At 48.7% G+C, this 17,565-nt stretch overlaps 8 protein-coding genes across 10 annotated transcripts; 4 read left to right on the top strand and 4 right to left on the bottom strand.

Moving 5' to 3' along the window:
* Positions 1 to 459: 459 nt before the first annotated feature.
* SPPG_03560 (uncharacterized protein) lies at positions 460 to 1,077 on the bottom strand (the record flags this gene model as incomplete). The annotated part of the gene is made up of 1 exon (XM_016751824.1): positions 460 to 1,077. The coding sequence occupies one exon, from the start codon at positions 1,075 to 1,077 to the stop codon at positions 460 to 462; it is 618 nt and encodes a 205-aa protein (XP_016609808.1).
* A 175-nt stretch (positions 1,078 to 1,252) lies between these two features.
* SPPG_03559 (uncharacterized protein) lies at positions 1,253 to 2,744 on the top strand. The gene is made up of 5 exons (XM_016751823.1): positions 1,253 to 1,515; positions 1,575 to 1,855; positions 1,918 to 1,990; positions 2,047 to 2,456; positions 2,515 to 2,744. Exons 1-5 carry the CDS (start codon positions 1,275 to 1,277, stop codon positions 2,602 to 2,604), a joined length of 1,095 nt encoding a protein of 364 aa, XP_016609807.1. The 5' UTR covers positions 1,253 to 1,274; the 3' UTR covers positions 2,605 to 2,744.
* SPPG_03558 (tRNA intron endonuclease) lies at positions 2,735 to 4,375 on the bottom strand (the record flags this gene model as incomplete). Its single annotated transcript, XM_016751822.1, has 5 exons — positions 4,342 to 4,375; positions 4,159 to 4,282; positions 3,954 to 4,091; positions 2,990 to 3,883; positions 2,735 to 2,925 (listed from the first exon to the last, which is right to left on the bottom strand). The coding sequence occupies exons 1-5, from the start codon at positions 4,342 to 4,344 to the stop codon at positions 2,735 to 2,737; spliced, it is 1,350 nt and encodes a 449-aa protein (XP_016609806.1). The 5' UTR covers positions 4,345 to 4,375.
* On the top strand, positions 3,294 to 5,878 carry SPPG_03557. 2 transcript variants are annotated; one of them, XM_016751820.1, is made up of 8 exons: positions 3,294 to 3,782; positions 3,840 to 4,912; positions 4,972 to 5,075; positions 5,130 to 5,229; positions 5,292 to 5,368; positions 5,427 to 5,526; positions 5,593 to 5,664; positions 5,724 to 5,878. In XM_016751820.1, exons 2-8 carry the CDS (start codon positions 4,442 to 4,444, stop codon positions 5,856 to 5,858), a joined length of 1,059 nt encoding a protein of 352 aa, XP_016609804.1. In that variant the 5' UTR covers positions 3,294 to 3,782; positions 3,840 to 4,441; the 3' UTR covers positions 5,859 to 5,878. The 2 variants fall into 2 exon arrangements, with proteins under 2 accessions (XP_016609804.1, XP_016609805.1); XM_016751821.1 differs by having other exon boundaries at positions 3,294 to 4,912.
* Positions 5,879 to 6,205: 327 nt separating this feature from the next.
* Positions 6,206 to 8,288, top strand: SPPG_03556 (uncharacterized protein). The gene is made up of 4 exons (XM_016751819.1): positions 6,206 to 6,700; positions 6,791 to 7,269; positions 7,335 to 7,813; positions 7,886 to 8,288. The coding sequence occupies exons 1-4, from the start codon at positions 6,442 to 6,444 to the stop codon at positions 8,058 to 8,060; spliced, it is 1,392 nt and encodes a 463-aa protein (XP_016609803.1). The 5' UTR covers positions 6,206 to 6,441; the 3' UTR covers positions 8,061 to 8,288.
* SPPG_03555 lies at positions 8,196 to 9,506 on the bottom strand. 2 transcript variants are annotated; one of them, XM_016751818.1, is made up of 4 exons: positions 8,927 to 9,506; positions 8,729 to 8,848; positions 8,588 to 8,655; positions 8,196 to 8,518 (listed from the first exon to the last, which is right to left on the bottom strand). In XM_016751818.1, the coding sequence occupies exons 1-4, from the start codon at positions 8,933 to 8,935 to the stop codon at positions 8,260 to 8,262; spliced, it is 456 nt and encodes a 151-aa protein (XP_016609802.1). In that variant the 5' UTR covers positions 8,936 to 9,506; the 3' UTR covers positions 8,196 to 8,259. The 2 variants fall into 2 exon arrangements, with proteins under 2 accessions (XP_016609802.1, XP_016609801.1); XM_016751817.1 differs by having other exon boundaries at positions 8,196 to 8,452.
* A 111-nt stretch (positions 9,507 to 9,617) lies between these two features.
* Positions 9,618 to 11,478, top strand: SPPG_03554 (adenylosuccinate synthase). Its single transcript, XM_016751816.1, has 6 exons — positions 9,618 to 9,795; positions 9,913 to 10,078; positions 10,140 to 10,711; positions 10,773 to 10,897; positions 10,960 to 11,057; positions 11,126 to 11,478. Exons 1-6 carry the CDS (start codon positions 9,667 to 9,669, stop codon positions 11,332 to 11,334), a joined length of 1,299 nt encoding a protein of 432 aa, XP_016609800.1. The 5' UTR covers positions 9,618 to 9,666; the 3' UTR covers positions 11,335 to 11,478.
* A 588-nt stretch (positions 11,479 to 12,066) lies between these two features.
* On the bottom strand, positions 12,067 to 13,686 carry SPPG_03553 (uncharacterized protein). The gene is made up of 6 exons (XM_016751815.1): positions 13,605 to 13,686; positions 13,342 to 13,534; positions 13,165 to 13,267; positions 13,023 to 13,104; positions 12,565 to 12,952; positions 12,067 to 12,505 (listed from the first exon to the last, which is right to left on the bottom strand). Exons 1-6 carry the CDS (start codon positions 13,634 to 13,636, stop codon positions 12,125 to 12,127), a joined length of 1,179 nt encoding a protein of 392 aa, XP_016609799.1. The 5' UTR covers positions 13,637 to 13,686; the 3' UTR covers positions 12,067 to 12,124.
* Positions 13,687 to 17,565: the final 3,879 nt, after the last annotated feature.

The following is a 17,565-nucleotide window of genomic DNA, read 5'->3' as shown; positions in this document are numbered from 1 at the left end:
CTATGGTATCTGGAAGCTTGGCCTTGAAATCTCTTGGTTGCTCGCTTTCATACAATTTAACCAGAAATCCCGTAACTTAATGTTCCAATATCCAAGTATAAGGTTACATTGAATATTGACGTGCTACAAGTTCTTCGGGCCCGCCAGGTAATTGGGACTATCTGACGGATCTAGGACCTGCCTGTTTATACCACAGCGTGCTTCCAAATCAGTTGGGAGTACCTGGCTTGATTGATATGCTGTGCATAAAGTGTATGACGAGTGTATTTGACCAAGAGGCTGATGGCCCTAAACACTACTTTCGTTGGAAATAAACAGTCTAGCCAAATCTATTTAGCATCTCAATCTTGGTACAGTTACGATGTTGTAGGTCACAGAGACATTGAGTCCTATACTGCTCTATCTTCAGGTGTTCTATCGTTTTCAATTCTTTCTAGTACATCGTCGCTATTCCATAACCTACCGCCCCTCGATCTTTCCACGTAGCCTTAATTTAAGATCGTTCCAATCCGATAGAAGTACTGCATATCCAAACGCTACCTCATCACCCATTGGTCCCGGATCATCCCATTGCATCACGCCGATTTCTCGTATGCTTAATCTTTCAAGACAGCGGCGCATCGGAATATTACGTTGCGATGTGACGATCTCGATTTTTTCTAACCCAAGATCTTCGAACCCGTAGGTAAACAACACCAACATGATTTCCTGCGCATATCCTTTTCCGTGAAATCCTGTACGGAGTATGATACCGAATTCGGCACACCGTTTGACGAGGTCAAGGGTTCGAAAACCTGAGGTACCGATTAAGGTTTCCTCGTCTCCCGGAAGGATAACACTAAGCGGGAGCCCCAATCCTTTTTTCTGGTCCGCCACGCGTGATTCTTGTCGTTCAGTGACTTCTTCAAGGGTCCACTCTTTCAAGAGACCGGGTAGATATGTCATTGTTGTTGGGTCCGAGAGAAAATCGCGTATAACAGGATAGTCTTGGACTTCATGGGTTCGAAGAATAATCCGAGGTCCTCGCAAGGTTAGCGTCGGTGGAAGGATGTTAACAGTCTGGGTTGTTGCAGCCATTTCGTAAATGATAGGTGCTTATTGTCAAGAGGCGAGCGGAGAGTTGGGAGTTCGGTAGGATGGGGGGAAGTCTTCTACTGTATGACACATCGATCACGTGTCTGCTTCGTGACTGTGCATCATCGTTGTGAACTGAGCGAGACATCTCCCGCTCTCGCATATCTTCTCGCTGGATCGTCGACTATCCAAATGAAAATATGGTAGCGACCAAGGCACCATCCACCAAGCAACCGAAAAACGCAAAAGGATTAGTTCAAACACGGATAGGGCCTACTCGGATAACTATCAAACCTAAAAAAGGTCCGCTAGAAGATGAAGAAGAAGCACCAGTAGAAGAGCATTTTATCTTGCGCATGCCTTCAGGCGAGCCTGCAGAAAAACTTCGAGAGGCGGTGAAAGCACGTGAGATACCAGAGGACTTCAACGTAACTTTTTATGGTGGGCAAGTTGGATACGTCCCCGTAGCAGTCACCATGGCCTAACCCTACGTTTGCCAGATCCACGCCGGGCGACTTTCCGCCTAGGTGCGGATAGCTACAGGGCCAAACTCGTTGACCTCCCCTGTATCATTGAATCGCATAAAACATTGGACAATAAGCAGTTCTACAAAGTCGCGGATATTTCACAAATGCTGGTTGTCGACGGGCCAGCTCAAACGACACCACCGCAGGAACCGCAACAACCCCTGCATCATGACGAATATACCTGGCCGCATGGGCTTACGCCACCGTTGTGGAATGTACGAAAGCGGAGGTTTAGAAAGAGAATATCGAAAAGGGTTAGTTTTCTAGTTCTGTCGCGTCCTCAGTTTTTGATGAGGCTGAGATTCTGCCATAAAAGACAATTGAAGATGTAGAGAGGGAGGTCGTGCGTCTATTGGAAGCCGATGCTCAAGCGGAAAATGTGCTCTTTGGTAAGCGTACGATAACTCGACTTCCAGGATTGAATATATCCTCATCACAATCTCAGAGGTCGACGATGGAACGGACAGAATTACAGCAGAAGGCTTTGACGAAGGTGACGAAGATGCAGAAGGTTCACCAGACGAAGAAGGGGAAGAAGAGACGGCTATGGACGTAACTGAGGGCGGTGATGAAGAAGATGATGCCCTCACAGCGGCATGGGAGGAAGCGCTAGCCGAGCATGCAGAGGGAGATGAAGATGATGATGAGGAAGAGGACGAGGATGAAGAGTCCGAAGATGAGGATGAGGATGAAGAAGAAAGCGGTGGAGAAGGTGATGCCGAAGGTGACGAGGAGCTCGATAAAGCTCAATTACAGCAGCAAGTCGATCAGTTATCTGCCGAAATCAGAGACTTGGAGAGCAAGATTGAGGACAATAGGGCGAAGCTCGCTGTGCAGATTAATCCCATCATGAGGGTACGACACCGTTGAATGTAAACTTGACAAGGATTGGTCTAACCGCTGACTCCAACAGAAACGATTCGAAGATATCGTTAAGCGGTTCACTACGCAACTTCATAGCAAGCGAGCTGAGCTGGTAGATCTGCAAGCAGGTCTGATATAGTACCTACCTTCCACATTGCTTTTCCTGTCGGCTTTCCTGTAAATATTCGTGTAGATACGCTACTGTAGATATTCCAAGAATAATGGGCATTCCACGCTCGGCTTTGGACCTCTAATTTGGCCAAAACCATCTAATTCCACCCAGTCCACTGTATACATACGCAAACCAACTCATCTTTCTCGTCATCCCACGAGCACACTGCATGCGACTTCTTCACCGTTGTACCCAACCGCCCAAACATTACAGCATCAAGCGGAGAAAACAATTTATCAATAGGCACAATAGATGTGACGTAGTGAGAATGGAATCGTAGAGGATCACCTAGAAGCAGATCGAGTCTTAAGAACCTGTCCCTTTTCGGGTGTAAGCATATATCCATTCTTACCTGGGTACATCAAGTAATCGCCTCCAAACTTGCTGCCAGTTGTTATAAAGTATCCTTTTTCCCAGAGAGCGCAGAATACTTTATATCGTAGCCTCTCCTCTGCTGTTGACGGATACTGCCACAGGCCAGTTAGACGGGCTTGAGCAAAATCTAGACTCGATCGCTCAGGGTTGGACCTGGCAAACCAGGGCAGGGTAGCGGACGAAGTGGGTGTAGATATAGGAAGTGGTGGCAAAGGCGGTGTGGCGGGTTTTGTTGGTTCCGGTGGGACAATCCGATCAACATGCAAGGGTTCATCGTGTCGGACATCGGAAGTTCGATCCCCATCATCAGATCGCCCTTCTGATCCCGAAACACTTCTTGACCTATCGTCCTCTATCGTAGGTTGCAAGTCCAGCTTTTCCAGTGACCGACATAAGTCCGTTATTGGAGTTAGAGGATTAGAGTTGGCAGTGTCTGTTGGCTCAATAGAAACTTTGAGTTGATCACGGTGATGGTCCGAGCTGCTCGGCTCTGCTATTGTCTTAGCGTCCGTCGATTTTGGGGTGAACAAGTGTTGCAGAGCGTCCAATGAGGGGATAGTATGCGCCTCACCATCGGTCGTACTGGTAAATCCCGATCCGTCCAACGTATCTTCATCTGATACCGCAGTGGGATTTTCGACAACGCCCGCCACCGATTCAACATCTTCCTGCATCCCGCGTCCTTTTTTCCTCTTTTGTCTCGGCGAGGTTGCATATGCAGCTTTCATGGCTTTTTGGGTTTTTTCGGCAGCCAGCTTCTTGGCATTCGCGTACTCTATGCTGTCAGCTTCTCGTTTCGCGGCCCATTGCTCAATCTCTTCTGTTAGCGGTATAAGGTGCCCTCGAGAATCGTCAACTATACGAATGAGCCCTAGCAGACATTGCAATTCTACATGAGAAAACCATGTTGCGTCATTAGGCCGACAGTACTCTCAGCCCACCTCTTTCCAGTAGAACGGTGATCTCTTCGCTCAGCAGCACTAGGGGAAGGGAAAAGAAGGTATTCTGCATCGGAAGCCGAGGTAGAGTCCCCACCAGCGCTCCTACGATATGATAGCGGGTACGCAACGCCAGTGCGGCTGTGAAAGTTCTTCGACTTGAGCAAATTCTCTAGATAGTTCGAATTCAGAAAGTTAGTACACTCACTGTCAACGTCCCATACGTATCCTCGTCCATGGCATAAGTAAACTAGAAGTGGTGCATCGCGGGGTACGCTCGACGGTGGGGCAAGCGTTGAAAGCGTAGTTTTCCGCATCCTGCATCTCCCATTCTTTAGAAGTCGGGTTGTCAGTTCAAGTCGCGTCATCAGTTTCATCAGAGTTTAATTACCATTCCCTGCCTCACATGCAGTAGATCACCATTGCCGACTTCCCCATTTTTCACCAGTACAGCCAAGTGCCACAGTTTCGCCTGTAATTAGCGACCCACAATGGGCGATCGGCAGAATGCACCGCAACAGCCCCGCTTCCGCATTCCTTCTGCTAGCGAGATCCAGCTGCGCCAAACGGAATTGCAAAACCAGGCGGCAATTCCAAGTTTCAAACCAACGGGCCTGGCTATGGACACACGAGCTACGAATGCTCAAGAATCATCAACGTCCGGTGGAGCCACTTCCAACCTTACTACCGCCAAGACTGCAGCGCTCGGTTCACCCATCTCACGACCGCTACAGGCACCGCAACCTGCTGACATGACATTTCAACGTCCAACCTTTGGACCTGGTCAGCTAATCCGGCCAGCGTCAGCACAACCTCGGGAGCCGGCCACAAACAGAGGAGGGTTGGGTAATAATTCAGGGCCTCGACCACGACCAGCTCCGGCAACAGTATCCCGAACAAACAGCACATCGGCACCTCAGCGCTCCAAAGGCACACATTCTATTGTAGTAAATAGTTGTCAGGTAGCATTTATAGCACCGCATTGGCAAAGCACTGCGAATGTACTAATACTGCGTTACAGCGAGGGAACGGAGTTCTCAACTTTATCAAAAACGTACCATGGGAATATGGGGACATTATACCTGATTACCAAGTTGGAATGACAAGTTGCGCCCTCTTTCTGAGGTATTTCCAGGATGTTTTGCTGATCACTCGTCTCCTTAGTCACGAGGCTTTCAGTTTAAAGTATCATCGCCTGCATCCAGAGTATGTCTATACAAGAATCCGGCAGCTTGGACACCACTATCTCCTACGTATACTGCTGTGCTTGGTTGACATCGTAAGTCATGTAGTTTTCTTGTGCTATCAGCAGCATTGCACCAATATCTCCTTATCACATAGGAAGATCACCAAGCTAGTATCCGCGACTTGACCCGAATATGTGTTTATAATAATATCACTTTAATTCTTGCTTGGAGGTTAGTGTACAGTATCATTGTTTAAATATGCCAATGTATTCAACTGGGCATCTTTCAGCCAAGAGGAGGCAGGCCGGTACTTGGAGACCTTTAAAGCGTACGAACACAAGCCACCCGATCTGATCAAAGAACGTGTAGATCCGGACTATCTTTCAAAGGTAATCAGGCTGTCCTTTCTTGATTGACAAATAATTTGATTGACGCCAACCATGTTCTCTATCTAGTTGACAGATGCATTGACTCAAGTCAAATCTGTCAACAAAACTGACGTGCTCACTCTAGCATCCGCGTTTGGGGTAGGTATTTTCCTTGCGTTTTTCAGACATCTATCTGTTTAATGACCTTTGTCAAAAAGTCTCTCCAAAACATCATGTCAGCCAGCCAGGAGGAGCTAGCACAGTGCCCCGGTTTTGGAGAGCAGAAAGTTCGTCGACTTTATGAGGCTTTTCATCAACCTTTTCTACTTAATAGAGGTGACAGATCGAGATGAGATATCAATAATTTTTTAAGGTTGTCCCTTGTTTTGTTTGTTTTGTTTATGCTATGTAAGCACCTGCCAAAGTGCTATGTTTATCCAAACAATCCCTGGTCCCCGATCCAAGCATGCCAGGGCAAAACACGATGACAACTCAAAGGACGCGCTTCTCGAAGGGAGGCGGGTCTTGCAGGGAATCGGAGTCTTGCGTACGTAAGGTGTTGTCGTCAGTAGGACGCGCCCATTTAGACGGTGGCACAATCACGGTATTAGATGGCACAGCAATGCTGTTTATGGGCACAGCGCGGAGGGGAACTTTCTCAATTAAAATCACTTAGAATTTGGCCCCCCCGCTGCTTTTGGGCTCTGCGTTTTTTGGGTTTTGGGGCTGGGCGGCCAATAATTTCGCCTTCGAAACGGAAACCTCCAAAGTTACTAGTTTTATTGTTTTTGTTTTGTTTGTTGTTTTATTCTTGAGAGCCGAGAAACATTTACAGCTGGGACAAGAGTCTTTTGTGTGCGTGGTGGCCTGCATCGTCTCCCTTCAGTGGAAGGGGAAGGTCTAGTGGGTGGACATTTTGCCCGCTTGACTTTAGAAATGGGATATCTACCGGTACCCGCCGTAACAAGTACTAAACGGTGCGGCTCTACTTCCTGGTTTGGGACCGAATCGTTAAAGCGAACGTTGCCGTCGTTCTGCAACCGCTTTGCAAAACGGTTGGGTTTTGTCCTGGTGCTGTGTTGTGTGGTGTTCCTGCTATGTACTGGAGCAAGACAAGGGGAGACGGAAATTTCGTCAAAGCCTTTACCACCGCTGATCCGACGTCGAATCTTCTATCAACCTGGCGCTGGAGGAAGTAAGTATTGTGGGTCAAACTGTAGCCCACGTCTTACACTTTTGCAATATTTCATTCAACTGACCTTTGATCTATCATAACCATCTTCAGGTTGGAGAATCCCGGAATCCTGGCTTCATAATGTGACCGATTTACCTGAACACATAAACCCAACTCCAGCCACCATTTTGGAAGCCGCACAGCTCGCTGCATACCTTGCAAAAGCTGATTCGCGGCGCATGATACCCCATACGGAAATCCCTCTTATTATACATCAAACATGGAAAACCACTCGCGCACAGCAATGGCCCGATGCGATGCTTGACTGCGTAGAAAGTTGGCTGTGGGCAGCAGAACCTCCTTCGTCTGACATGTCAGATGTTCAGTTACGCAAAACGATCCCCGATCATACAGTATGGAATTGGACTCAGGGAGAGGATGCTGCCTTTTTCATGTGGGATGACGACGGCATGGACAATGCAATCAAAACTCTATGGCCGCAATGGCACGAGGGATACCGAAGATTGCCCGCCAACGTAATGCGGGCAGATACCTTTCGCATATTCGTTTTGAAGTGGTTTGGAGGAGTGGTGAGTCTCTGGGGCGCATTTAATGTTTCATGAGCCTCAGACCGATGATTAATATGCGTTATCAGTATGCTGATGCCGATACAAAGCCTCTACGTCGGCCATCCCAATGGGTCAACTCAACCGACGTGACCTCCTGGAGAGATCCCATCAATGGAGAGCTACATCCTGTTGAACCCAATACTCCTATTCGCCTCCTTGTCGGTATTGAGGCGGACACACCAGTGGATTCAGACAGCTACTGGAGAATGGGGTATGACCATCCAGTGGAACTCACCCAATGGGCTCTGGCTGGAGCAGCTGGGCATCCTGCTTTCAGCAACATGCTCGAAAGCGTGGCGAAAGCAGCAGACCAAATGGCAAGCGAAGGGACACTACAAGGGGCGGATGCGTTGCAGCTCACAGGACCTTATAGATGGACAAACGTCCTAATTGATTACGTGGAGGAGGAGGGCCAGTATAATTGGAATTCTTTGAGTGGACTTCAAGATGGTGGGCGGTCGAAGACGGTTCGGGATGTGCTGGTTCTGCCCATTACCGGCTTCAGGTGCGTTCTTATGGGTACGCCTTCCGCTTTCTGATGAGCAATGATCTAATTGTTCGCGTCAAATGTTATTAGCCCTGGACGACCCGAAGGCTATGGGAACATGGGAAGCAAACCCATCACACACCATGATGCCCGGTTAGTCCACCTCGCAAAAGGAAGCTGGAAACACTTTTCTCTTCGAGTAGAAGCCGGAAAGGCATGTCGCACCCTTCTCGGACTATGCCGAAATTGGAGCAAAGTACCATGATCCAATCCCTTTTCGCTTGGTCTGGTTCTTAGAGTGTTCGACCAGACCCAGGCACCTGGCGTTGAACAGTAGAAAGAGCGCTGCAGTAGAGGATACACTTGTACATTAACTGAACCTAGCATTTATGTCACGCAATGGGTTAAAAATTGAAGTATTTGTTTTTGTTTATTTTTTTATTGAAAACTGAGTATTTCACATTTCATCGCTCAAGGTTGATGGAGTTTCCAAATTTTTTGTACAGGATGACTTTCAGCTGATTCATCTTTTCGGTGATGTCGCCAATTCTTGAGCTGACTTGTCCGAGTTCGTCGGAGAGGTTGGATTGCTCTTCTTCAATACGCTCTTGACAAGTGCTGAGGGGGAGGGAGACGAAAGCGTCTCCGATGCGGTATCTGAATTGATGAGAAGCATACATTGTCAGTTTATCGATTTCAAAGACCGATTGAAAGGGCTGTATCCTGCGTTTCCCCCAGTTTCAGTGATTATCGGTCACATTCTGCTGACCATCTCCAGCATATATCGCTTACTTTATCAGTTCATCCTCATCAGCCAACTCCAACTCGCTTGAAAGATCATCCAAATACTCCTTCTCCTTCTAAAACACACCAAAAAACAAGATCGCGTTCAGACAGCAACATTTACAACGTGCTCCAAAAGCATCCAAGGACCTTTTTCTCTTCATATGCTTCTTCAAGGTTCTGTAGCTTCATGTTTAGGCGGGAGAAGGCGTTTATATTTTGTTGATCTTCCCAGGTGACTTCAGCATCGGCTTCTTCTTCTTGGTTGAGCTAGTGCGTGTAACGAGATCAGTGGAGGGCATTTGGTTAGTGGTTGTGCAGGGGGTATGGGAGAGGCGGTATGCGTACCATCTTCATTTTTGTGGATATGGAGTTGGTGGAGGGAAAGTGGGGCGCGACTTGGATGAGGAGGGATTGGATTCGATGTAGGTGAATGTAACGCGGTTAACAAGCAACCAGGTCGTCACGTCCAATCCCATCTGGGAAATTATTGCTAGTGACACCTTTTTGAAATATCGAAAGTTGGAAGAACTCTACAAATGAACTTTTGTGGTTTCTTTGACTCTATCAGGCAGCTGTTCTGGTACGATTTCTTGCCAACAAACAAGGTGGAAATCATTCACACAACTATGGTGTAAGAGCTACGGACAGTGGTCATGACCTATACGGTTGGCCCTTTGCAATGCTTTACTGTTTAATTGAACAAACAAATGGCCATATATCACTACGTTCCCGCAGCCCTGAAGGTTTACTGGGTCACCACTCTTTGCACACACAATGCCCGAAAGTTCCTGGCAAAGTTGGAAGATACGACAGAAATCTCAAACGCAAGACGATGAGCCGCACGCTCATGTCTTCACCAAACGAATGCCCTTTGTCCTTGTTGTGTTATTGCATTGCACTCGTTCACAGATGCCCCATGTAGAGCAGACCTCACAAACTGTGAAAATGTTGCCAAGTTCCCCAGAGTTCAATCTCCCAAGCCACACCAACCAAAGATGGGGAGCGATGGGAAATGACGCGACTTGGTCCGGGACGACATTTGCAAAGCTCATTCAAAACATTAAACTTTGAAATCCTTTGAAAACATGGCGTCGCAATCGGTTCTACCCACTGGCAAGGTTACTGTCGTCTTGGGTGCTCAATGGGGCGACGAGGGTAAAGGTAAATTAGTCGATATTCTTGCACAAGAGATTGATGTGTGTTGTCGATGCCAGGTGAGAAGGGGTGGTGCTTGGCTTTTTGATTTTGCGTAGAGATCGCTCAAGATCGCGTGCTGAGACGGCTTTGACGTACTATGAGAGACAATATAATTTATAGTATTTGCTTGATAGGGTGGTAACAATGCGGGGCATACGATTGTCGTCAATGGGGTCAAGTACGACTTCCACTTGCTTCCAAGCGGTATCATTAATGAGAAATGCGTTGGGGTGATTGGAAACGGCGTTGTTGTTCACTTGCCGTCTTTCTTTGCGGAGCTCGAAAATCTGCACAAGAAAGGTACGGCAGCCGACTTTGTGTGTGAGCTTACAAGCCGTTGATCGGATATGTCGGTATCTAGGTCTGGACGCTACGGGCCGATTGTTTCTCTCGGAACGCGCCCATTTGGTCTTTGACTACCATCAGATTGTCGACGGTCTAAAAGAAGTGGAGCTCGGCCGCGGGTCAATTGGTACAACGAAAAAGGGAATCGGCCCAGCGTACAGCTCAAAGGCATCCCGCAGTGGTCTCCGCGTGCACCACCTCTACCATTTTGAAGAGTTTGAAGAAAAGTTTAGGAACCTTGTCACGAACCGGAAGAGGCGGTACGGTGACTTTGAATACGATGTGGAGGCTGAATTGGCGCGGTATAAGGATTTGGCCGAGAAACTCCGCCCATACGTTGTCGATAACATCAAGTATGTCTATGATGCTATTCAAGCTGAGAAGAAGGTGCTGGTGGAAGGCGCCAATGCCTTGATGTTGGATCTGGACTTTGGAACGTACCCTTATGTCACGTCATCGAACACCACTGTCGGCGGAGTGTGTACGGGATTGGGAATTCCACCTAGCAAGATTGGCAAGGTGTTGGGCGTTGTAAAGGCGTACACGACCCGTGTCGGAGCGGGACCGTTCCCCACGGAACAGTTGAATGTGAGTGACTGATTTTGTTTCGAGCCTGTCACATACCTGACTGAGGATATGTGGCCATTAGGATATTGGGGAACACCTCCAGACTGTTGGAGCAGAGTTTGGTACAACGACCGGAAGGAAGAGGCGCTGTGGGTGGTTGGATGTTGTGGTGCTGCGATACTCTCAAATGATAAATGATTACACAAGGTAGGATCTTGAGTCAAGACGGGTATGCTGAGAATGAGACTGATGGACTTTCATCAAACCAGTATCAACCTCACAAAGTTGGATGTTTTGGACCAATTGCCTGAAGTGAAGATTGGAGTTGCGTACATATATGAGGGCAAAAGGCTCGACAGCTTCCCAGGTATGTATTACAGGACTTTATTATGTGTCATTCAGGTAAACAGGATCATAGACTCTTTGCTTTGGCAGCCGATCTCCGCGTCCTCGAAAAATGCACAGTGGAATACGAGACCCTTCCTGGCTGGCAACAGGACATTAGTAAATGCCGGACATTTAAAGACCTCCCGCTCAATGCTCAAAAATACGTGGCAAGAGTAGAAGAGCTTTTGAGTGGGGTCAAGGTTGAGTGGATAGGTGTGGGCGCAGCCCGAGATGCCATGATTCACCGGAAAGTTTGAGGGTGATTAGATTAGAGACAGATTTTTTATTGTATAGGTGCAATGTAACGATGGAGGTGCCAGTTAGATTGGATTGAAGTGTCGTCACTTTTACAACGACTGCCTATTTGACATATAATCCGCCAGTTTTGGGTTATTGACCACACTTAAAGGTGCCCTCTGCATTCCCATTTCGTAAAGAAACGAGCCCCCGGCTTGGGACGGGTACAGCTGCATTACACCCCCACCGTTTAGACCTCTAAACGGCCGAAGTGCTCCCGAGAGTCGCTTTTGGAAGCCCAAAAACGACTAACCCAAATGCGTACAAAGCATGGCGCCACAGATTCGCCCAGCCGCTAGGCCACTGCGCTGTGAACTTGCTACCATATTGCACGATTGAGCATCGAACCCCTCGACGTGGCCCCACAGATTCGCCCAGCCGCTAGGCCACTGCGCTGTGAACTTGCTACCATATTGCACGATTGAGCATCGAACCCCTCGACGTGGCCCCACAGATTCGCCCAGCCGCTAGGCCACCGCGCTGTGTAGTTTCTACCACGTCCTTTGGGCGGGAATACGGCGCCACAGATTCGCCCAGCCGCTAGGCCACTGCGCTGTGAACTTGCTACCGTATCGCGCGATGGATATCGACTTCCCTCAGCGTGGCCCCACAGACTCAGCGTGGCCCCACAGATTCGCCCAGCCGCTAGGCCACTGCGCTGTGTAGTTTCTACCACGTCCTCTTCGGGAATGACTTACCTCGAGGACGGAAAGTCGGGTGGCTCCAACGATCACGACCCGAAGGGAGGCATCACTCAAGATCCTCCGCTCCAGGAGCAGCGCCTGGGCCTTCCGGTCGGACTACCAAAGGAAGCCAACTTTGAACCTTGGCGATGCTATCGACGACCGGATCCTTCGCTCCGGCACGGCGAAGCCGACGCTTCTTGTGCCGGGGCTCGGACAACCCCGCCCGGTCGTTGTCGCGCTCGTCATCCTCCTCATCGCCCTCAGGATCGGGGTCGGGCACATTGTCGCCATCATCCAGACTACCTTGCAAGTCTTGCCACTTGATGGTCAACAGAAAGTTGAAGAGCCGTAACCCTTCCTCTTTCACGGCAACCATAAGAGACATGAGACGAGGCAAGTCTCTATCCACAAGGATAGAGTAGTCTGTGATGTGATAGGCTACGTACTACAAAAACGGTTGGATGTTAGTGGCGTACGAGTGGAGTACGCGAACACAATTCTTACCATGCCCTCGCCGTCACATTCGCCATAACCCATCACGTACAGGCTGAAGTAGAACCCCACCAACGTCATACCCACGATGGCAATGTTCTGCCGCTCGAGTACCATTTCCCAGGCATACATGGCAGTCCTGAGACCGCCAAGCAGCTGGTTCAGACACTCGAGCGCCGTCCCTCTATCCGCTCTTCGTTCTTGAACAAAAAAGGGGAAGTGGGGGCCATCGGCATCACCACACTGGGCTCGAATGGGCAGAACATTGCTGGTCACCAGTGTGTACGCGTTCCGGCGGTAACTGGCGCGACCCAGCCGATAGAACCCGAGTAAAAGGTCGGGTTTCGGCCGGGCCAGTCCTTCAGCAGTGCCTGGGGGTAGGACAAGCAGATGGCTCTCGCTGTAGTAGTGTACGATGCATCAATAACGGAAGCGACTCATTGCTTGAACTAGAATGTACGACTACTTACGAGGCATGGTTAAAGACCTCCCCCGGGTTCAACATGGAGAGAAGGGGCACTTTTACCCGAGCCCATTCCACCTCATGCTGCGCTGTAGCCGCCAAAGATCAGTATCCCTGTCGCTCATTCTCCAATGAAGCTATTAACGTACCCTCAAACTTGTCGGTGTCAGCATAAACATCAAACAGGGTATCGCTGACTTCTTTCGGGACAACAGGGTTGTCGCCAAAATACGCTGGCATTTCCTGTTCAAGCTAGATGGATCAATTCCAAAAGCTGTCAGGCGCAGATCCATGAAAGCGGTCTTTGTAAGTACAATAGTACTTACGTCAAGACAGGCGCCACGTTTCAACACTTGGCGTCGTGCCAAGAGACGCTCTACCAGTGCCTGTACAGCTGGAGAGGGGGGCGGGATCACGAGATCCCGGGGACGGCGCTCCTTGAGCAAGCGGTTGAAGGACTGACGGTCCACAACAATGTCATTGCTTACAAGCTTAAGCCTGTAGTTACGGCCATTCTTGCTGTGAAAACAGAACAGATAAAACATCAGAACAAAGCAAAATTGAGCGCGAAATGTTTAAGAATGCTTACGAGGACGCGTTAGACTTAACGGAGTTTGGCATGGTGAAAAAAATAGCAAAAAAAGATATCGCTCCAAAAATCAAGAGAAAAATCAGAGCTGAGCAAGAGGCGGGGGGGAGATGGGGGAGGCGTCTTTTATATTCGTGTTTATGGATTAGATAATCTACTCTTTCTCCAGCAAGCTGATTGGCTGCCACGCAGCGGTGTCTCTGTGTGTCTCTGATCATGTAATCACTCATGCTTTGATAATCATCGCGTTTTGGACTTTCCAAAGATGGCCTAGAGCATCGTTAGAGCTGAATGTCCTAGAAGCCATGGTATAAGACTTGTCATACGACTCCCAACCTGTTTACCTTTTCACCGAGCTCTTGATGACAAGTATTTTAGCATGTCTGATTGTCCACTGCAACCATCACTCGGACTGTATCAATCAACTCGAGCACCAAAAGCCCCTCATGTGGGGATCCACGCCCTAACCGCAAGCATACACTCACGTCAAGCTGCTCTGATTTGAATTTGGCAGAGACTTGACATGCCCACCCTTTTACACTAAACAACTTTAACCGTTCAATTGTCTATTGTGGTTGCATGCTTACCTATGGCGAGCTGTCAAGTTCCTGCTATGCTTTATGACCAATGAATGCAACCGGCTTTCGGAAAGTGCATATGAAGGAGATGGCAGGCCACAAACTATCCAAATAGATATAATTGAAATTGACTCAACAGCTGCTAGAACCCGTTTTGTCCCGAACAACTGACATCCCCAATCTTTATAAAAAGGGGGGGGGGGGGGGGGGCGGTTGTCCGTGTTCCCCTCCCCTGTATTAACGATTCAACCATGACACCCAAATCAAGGATGCGAGTACAAACAATCCCAAAAAGCCGAAGGGACCGAAACCCTTTGGGGGGGGCCCTTACACCCGAGGACCCCGACCGCCCGGACCGAGACTAGAGTCGCTCTGCGGTCGGACTACATGACCAAGTGGACCACTGAATCACGAGTACGCAAAGCGGTAATTCTATTTCTAAGCGCTGTATTCTGATGCCATAGTTTTCATGACACTAGTCTCCTTTGTGAGATGGGCCGCCGTAGGGAGGACGAATATTTTTGTTTCGTATCAGTATATTTTGGGTCGATTTGAAGGATGCGACTGCTTTGCCCACGTTGCACAACCTTTTTCCATCCCTGTTGGAAGCGGCATTGATCGCGCAATGTACAGCACCGAAGTGTGTGTACGCCGGGTTTTGGTGCTGTCATGTCTAGCTTGTTGGAAAAGCGACATGGGAATACCCCAGACAAGTGTCCACATCTTACCCATTGCAATATCCAATCTTATAAAGTAAGTTGTCTGGAGTCGGTTGTGCTGGACCCGGTACATCTCCACCCTAGTTAATGGTTTACTGCATGCTTTGACAAGAATTTTGGGAGGTATTTATTGGGGTGCACTAATACGGATACTGTAAAAGATGGTTTGACTGTGCAACAGTGTGTAATTGTCTGTCAACCTCTTATTTTCTTGCATATACAATGTTGAACCTGCATTTGGTGCCCCGGCTTTCCCACTCGGGCTATTGGGCAAGCTAATCCAGTTCCACGATAAAGTAAAGCGTCCGTCGAGGACGTTGTATCTCCTCAGTACGTCTTACAGCAAATATAATCATGGTTCCTCCACAAAAAATACGCCATCTTTCAAAATAAGATAGTGTCCATCTTTGTGCGACCAATACAGAACATGCTGTATGCGGCTGCAGGCATCATGGGCAATCAAAATGCTGCTGGACAGCTTAAATGACAGACCTTACCTACATCATGGGTCGTCGGGAGAAGAGAAGACTCGCTACCATTGTTTCAACAGTAGCTGATTTGGTCAGGAACATCGCCAACAGGTCGTGCGGGTACAACCGACAAGCGATAATGCCTGACTCATTTGACCAGATCAGTCGACGAGAAGCATCGGGTAGCATTCAACAGAGTTCCGCAATACCCAGTTGCGATTACTGTATTCGCTTCACACCCGACGTACACCAGGACGTAGAGCTCGTCAAAATTGCAGTGGTAACTAAATTAAGAGTAAAAGAAATGAGGCGAGCATCCAGCCAGTCACGTTCGAATGACAGCCAAAATCACCCTCAATCTTGTCAAGGACAGTGGGCGATTATGGAACATGTTCTCACACATACGCTCATACATATACGTGTGAGAACATGTTTAATAGCCGCCCGCCTTCCCTCAACTTCCTCATGAGACAACGGGTTGACAGCCTATAGAGTAAGCAGTTTGGCATGACTAGGACTAACGCTTTGGAGTTACATACCGCCTGCACCGACAGGTATAGGGTCACCAAACTCTGGCCGAGGTTTATGCTAGACCTCCAAGCTAGGTCGAAACCGCAACCGGGTCAGGCCTTTGTACAACTAGTATCGACTATTTCATCGGACAAGTGTTTCTGCTGTGTTCCCATTATCTGTCCGATGAAATAGTCGATACTAGTTGTATGGTTTGGTGGATCGGCATCCAAAGGGGTTTCCCGGCTATGGATGTACCATCCATCCATCATCTCAACGAATCCACCACGTGTAGGATGACTTCCTTAATCCCCGCGATTTCTCGCACAGTGCTCGGCTCAAGGAGTGGGATGACTTGCCTTGGGAGGTCAAAGCAAGTCACCCCACTCCTCGCAGTAACCTGCTGGAGCGTACACGTTGTTGCGACAACAACATCTGGCGCGGAAATGGCCAGCTCCACCCCATCTGTGAGACCACCCACATCGGAAGAGGCTCCTAATCACTGGATAGACTCGTCATATTTTTAGGTGTGCATTTCAGTAGACTCACCACAGTAAAGTTTGCTTCAGGCGATGCGTAAATGATTTTTAAACTAGCAGTGCGAGAGCCAGTGGCCGTTCTGTGCGTCCCCGTCATCAATCCGTTTATGACCTGACGGCTGCGCATTGTATTCGCTTTCCTGTTCCCCGGCGGCTACCGGTGTCTACGTTATTTCAACTTCACAGCATGCCTTTGCCGCCGCGGCGGGGTTATCTAAAATAATCGGAATGAAAAAACGTGAGTGATACTGTTCCACAGCGTGCCAGTGGTGAAACTGCCAGACCGGCGCATCCAGAATACCAACGGGGCATGGGTATCCAACACTTAATATGGTATTGCAGATACGGCGTAATGAATGGCAAGTTTATAATGGTGAAGGACGTGCACTGGAAGAGTTCCCAGGACCGAGACAAATGTCAGGATCCTCCGACCTCCTGTGGGCAGTCGGTTGCAACCGAGGCAGCATTGCACCAGGATTACAACCTATTCGCAGGGGAACTCTTGTGATCCCAGTGGTCCTGGAGTGGCTGGTCCGAGCAGCGTGCGCCGCAGGAATGAGCGGCCCGGTACGGACACGAACAGCCTTCACCACCTACCACTGACACGCAGCAAAGGATTTCATTGCAAACATACTGACGTTACTCCTAGGGTACCAATGATCCTGTATTGAAAATGCGTGCGTGGGAATTTGACATCTCGTGGTGATGCTTTGCAACCTACAAGTGTGACTATTTAGATACCTTGCTTTCCAGCCAAATATGACACAAACACTCACCAAATATGACTCTTTGGAAAATCTACATGTGTGGGAACTTTCACATCCCGTCTTGGTAGGTGTTGTTTCGCGTCACAATGCAACCATTGACAGGGAAAGAAACAAGCAAAAGAGCATGTTCAGAGGCCCGCTAATACTCCAAAAGGACCCAAGTGCCAATCCAGCGGTCGATTCCTTTCAAAGTAGGACTCGATATGAATTCTTTCGCGTCAAGATGGGTGGGAAAAAACATACGTGAAAAGCGCGCGTTTATATAATAACGAGACAGCCCGCGCCACACCGGGGGGAGTGATTCGATTCACATTAACCTGTGCTGACAGAATATTGTCACGTGTAGGATGTGAGCTCCTGACTGCGTACTTTGTGCAG

The sequence above is a fragment of the Spizellomyces punctatus genome (genome assembly GCF_000182565.1).
Source record: "Spizellomyces punctatus DAOM BR117 chromosome Unknown supercont1.5, whole genome shotgun sequence".
Taxonomy (NCBI): domain Eukaryota; kingdom Fungi; phylum Chytridiomycota; class Chytridiomycetes; order Spizellomycetales; family Spizellomycetaceae; genus Spizellomyces; species Spizellomyces punctatus.
Note: the sequence above shows the minus strand (reverse complement) of the source record. Positions and strands in the feature narration are given on the sequence as shown.